This window comes from Sodiomyces alcalophilus, assembly GCF_042370955.1.
Source record: "Sodiomyces alcalophilus JCM 7366 unplaced genomic scaffold ACRALscaffold_2, whole genome shotgun sequence".
Classification (NCBI taxonomy): Eukaryota; Fungi; Ascomycota; class Sordariomycetes; order Glomerellales; family Plectosphaerellaceae; genus Sodiomyces; species Sodiomyces alcalophilus.
Genome location: NW_027263533.1, coordinates 1,474,424 through 1,478,804, shown reverse-complemented (window position 1 = coordinate 1,478,804; position 4,381 = coordinate 1,474,424). Strand labels below are relative to the sequence as shown.

The following is a 4,381-nucleotide window of genomic DNA, read 5'->3' as shown; positions in this document are numbered from 1 at the left end:
ACACATAGGTGGCCCTGTAGGCTGTAGTTTCATCAGAGCCTCTTATCCGAATCTTGTATTCGGACGCAAGTAGAATCTGGATCAATGACAAACTAATGCCAAGATGCCTTTAGGATCTCAGATGTATCCTTTCTTGAATACCAAGCTATGGGGATGTAGCAGCTTTCGCAAGTGCTCGAGGTGGACGTTGACTACCCCTTAACCACATGACACTGGTTTCAACGTTCTGGAAGTATGGAACAGCAAAATGGTATGACTTGGAGACTCCCGCCTCAGCTAATACTGCTAAGCCCCATCCGAGAGGAACAGATCCTCATGGCGCATGTTTTCAGATGCACTCCAGTTTTCAAACAAGTAGAATCCAAGCCTAAGGGCATGGACTATCCCTTGAGTAGCTTACTGTACGACTGACGTATGGGTCGCTCCAGCCTTGGGTAACGAGACGATAATACCATTCCAAGCATACCCGTGGTGGCCTCGTCTGCACGTTGGTCGCATTTGAATCTCGCCCAAGGACGTTGCGTGCCCTTCGACGGGTCTTCCTTACACTGCAATGAATGGTGTTTTCGCATCTCAGACTGACAGACATGTCTCACAGCTAAGGGGCCTTACCGAAACAGTGACATCTCCAAGTGTGTGTAGCCTATGACCGGAACGACACACCTTGCATTCCGAGGCAACACAGCGTGACCGGCTACCCCTTATGCCGTCTATCACGTCACGACGGTTGCCTTGTCATATATAACGTCGCTATGCAGGTATACATAGCTCGCCGCATGAACTGTGCCTCTCCGACCGTGACACCCGTGCCACCCATGCGACTCTCGTCTCCACAATGGTTGCCTTGCTCATAATCCGATATTCGTGTCGCGACGAGTTACGAGTACGTGCCTCGGACAGGCTACGTTAGGCAGCCCTCTGTCAAAAAGGCAACCTTGTGAATCTGTCCCGTGTGTGGCGCGTCCCGCAAATTCTGGGCGACCAGTTCCGGGCGACCAGAATAGGCAAGTCGACACGGAGTCTCGCCCCTTATTCCCGAATCCCGACACCCGACATGCCTCTCCGCTGTTCGTTTCGTCGCGGGGGATTCCGCTTGCCGAGTAGATACCTCCAGTATAGTGGATACTCTGAATCATGATTGTCATAATTTCCTCTACATCTCCATGTCCATAGCTTCGTCCAACGTTTCTAAGCGGCTCGGCCTCAGATGGTTTCCCCCGGGGACTGTACCGACCGTCAACTCTTCCTGCCCCCCCGTGTAGACCATCTCATCGATATCCTCCTCGTATTCCGGAGGGACCGAGAACCGGCGCGTCTCGGCATCGTATAGAAGCCACCTCGCATGCCGCGCGATACGACGCCCGAGCCACAGGCAGCGAACGCGCCGCTCGTCCATCATGGACGGCAACTCAAAGTACCGCTCCTCGTCGTCAATCTTCTCGTTGGTGAACCAATCCAGGGGCAGGTAGTCATCGACCCAGAGCAGGCCCCGCATCGCGTAATCCTCGGACAAGGGACGGGGCGCCTCCTTCGCCGGGCGGGGGAAGTCGTCTCGTTCGAAGTGAAGCGTCGAGTCGGACGTGTCCAGCAACGTGTTAAGTTGCGCGGACAACAGCCGCCAGGCGAACTGCTTTTCGATGAGCGCCATCAGGTGATGATGCTGAACAACGCGGTCGAGAAACACCATGATAACGTGGAGGTAGGCCAGGATGCTGGGGTCCCCGGAGCGACCCCAAACGACGCGGTGCGTCCGGCAGTTCAGCTCCAGTGCCTTCTCGAGCCTCCCGCCGTCGCTCCCTCCCACGGGCTGCCGGTCCGGGCCATCGTCCTCGGGTCTCGGAGGCTTGAGGGTCCTCATAAACAGGTTGGTAGGTTCGCCGTAGCCCAGGAGGGCGCACAGGTTGGCAATGGCAATGTAATAGCCGGGTTCGAGCCACATGCGCGACGTCCTCGCGATGTGAATGTCAAGCCCGCTGACAAAGCCATCGACGGCGGATGGGAACTCCGACTCCTTCTTGCCGCTAAAGAGGACGCCGTGGGCGAAGATGAAGTGCACGTCCAGCTGGGGCAAGCGCGTGGGCTGGCGCGCGAGAATGGGATCCAGGAGGGTCATGATGGACTCGCGGGCCGACGCGAAAGGAACAGGGACGCAGAGCGACTTGGTATAGTAGAACAGCTGCTGCAGTCCGTTGGGCCGTGCCAGGATGGCCAGGTGATGGTAGAGGCGGCCCGTGGTGGGGGCCTTGTCCGAGGCCTTGCTGTACCACCGTCGGCTCACGCCGGTCCAGACCTCGCGGTCGACCATGTTGTCGTCCTCGATGGCCATGCGGTAGCGGCCCAGGTCGCCGAGGCACTCGATCCAGGTATCCTCAAAGGCCGGGACGGTTTCCAGCAAGAGGGCCATCATGCTGTAGGACAGGTAGATAAAGGTGAGCATATGCTCAAGCGAGGCCGGGAGACGATGGCGGAGCAGCTCGAGGAAGGAATGGATGCCGTGGCGCCACATGCGAGCGGGCATGGCGTACTTGGCCGCGAGCCTTTTGAGCGGAGGGCTGGCGGCGGGGTGCTGGCTGGCGAGGAAGAAGTCGTGGTGCTCGTTTAGCAAGGTCCGGTGTAAGGCGATGAGCGCTTGCCATTGCTCGTTGTTCAGCTTGGCCGACTGGACGGTGTTGTTGTTGTTGTTGTTGTTGTTGTTGTTGTTGTTGTTGTTCGCCTGGGAAGCAGGATCGTGGTCGGACCCCGCCTTGTTGGCAGCGTTGCGATTGGCGCTCACATCGACTTTGTCTACCTCGATGCACTTGCTCTCGACCATGACGAGGCCGGCGTAGATACCCTTGACTTCGGCGACGAGCTGCTCTTGGTTGATGGGCCGCGTCTTGGGCTGCTTGAGCATCGTGCTTGTGCCATGGCGGAACGAATCGGGAGAAGCAGCAGAAGGACCGGCGGCATCGGCAACAGCGGAGGGATGAGGCAAGACGCCTCTGGAGGGATCGGCGTGGCGCGACTTGGCCGACTTGGCCGACTTGGCCGACTTGGGGTGCGAACGAGAATGGGTGGCACGAGAGCCCCGATGAGCGGCTCTTCCTTTTGGTCGGGATACGCCTTCCGGGGTGGCGGGTTCGGAAGGCATGCGACCACCATGGCCCGGACGGGTGGAGGTCCGCCTCAAACTGTGGCGGCTCGTGGCCCGAGATTGCGGTCTCGAATCCGGCTGGGCAACGACGGACGAGCCTACTTCGGCCGTTCCCGCCGTGGGAGTGGCTGGGCTTGCGGCATCCTCGGCGGGCGGCGGAGGGGGTTGGGCGGGAGTTTTCGTTGGCGTGGCCGGGGAACTCGGGGTCTCCCTAGATGCAGGCTGCGAGTCAGTCCTGGATCAAATCAGGCAGCATCTGACTCGCGGTGGTTGGTGAGGGTACGAGAGAAGGAAGAGGGAGGGCGACTACGAGAGTCAAAAATGAAAATCAGAAAAGAGAGGCCACGCACGCTTGGCCCTTGGTAGTCTGCTGCTGCTTCGCAGACTGTCGAAGGTAGTCTCTCCAGCTTCGATCGAGGTCCATGAGGGCGACAAGATAACCAAGGCGAATGCTACCGAACTGGGATATCCGAATAACTTAATAAGAAGATGAGTGTCCAGGTGCTTGCCATCCGAGGATGAAGGGGGTCGATCCTAGGGTTGCCAATTTAGCTGATAAACGCCGTTGGTTTTTTTTTTTTTTTCTTTTCTTTCTTGTTTCTTTTTTTTTTTTTTTTTGGCCTCATGTGCCGAAATCACAGGTGCGACAGGTCGACCGCGATGCCATGTCATGAAAAGTGGCCAAGAGATGAGGTCTTATATTTTTTTGCCAATGTGGAATTTTCTTCCATTGTTTTTTATTGATCATTTTTGTTGTATTTTTTTTTACCCTTCTTTCCCTTTTTTTAAGCTTTACGAAGGCTCCTACCCGTCCGATGAGCAGGTTGTGGGTATTAGCCCCACACCTAGCGTGGTTGCCTTATGGTCCGCCAGAATGGGTTGCGGAATGGTTCGCCAAACCTGCCAAGCCTGTTTTCGGGGGGCTTCGGCCTCCCCCCCCCCCCCCCCAAAAAAGGAGACGAAGGAGAAGAAGAGAAAATAGAAGAGAAAGGAGACGAAGGAGAAGGTGGACGATGACTGGACGAAAGTGAGTAAGATGCATAGATGCCCGACTGGTGATTAGGCACGGAATTCATGGAAAGACCTTGATGGTATTGGTTCACGAAAGGGCCGTCAGATGTGCAGGAGCCAGCTATCGTAAATGCCCTCTTTCCCTGGGTAGCAATGTTGAGAGTCGGGGGTTGCATAAGCTGAGTTGGGTTCCGTTATGGCAGGTACCGTATTCTGAGGCTGATCTGGGGAAGGCAA

The 4,381-nt window shown here is 56.6% G+C and overlaps 1 protein-coding gene across 1 annotated transcript; it reads right to left on the bottom strand.

The window, feature by feature from the left end:
* Nucleotides 1-1,153: 1,153 nt before the first annotated feature.
* Nucleotides 1,154-3,557, bottom strand: ACRALDRAFT_2040062 (uncharacterized protein; the record flags this gene model as incomplete). The annotated part of the gene is made up of 2 exons (XM_071021018.1): nucleotides 1,154-3,344; nucleotides 3,484-3,557. 2 exons carry the CDS (start codon nucleotides 3,555-3,557, stop codon nucleotides 1,154-1,156), a joined length of 2,265 nt encoding a protein of 754 aa, XP_070876699.1.
* Nucleotides 3,558-4,381: the final 824 nt, after the last annotated feature.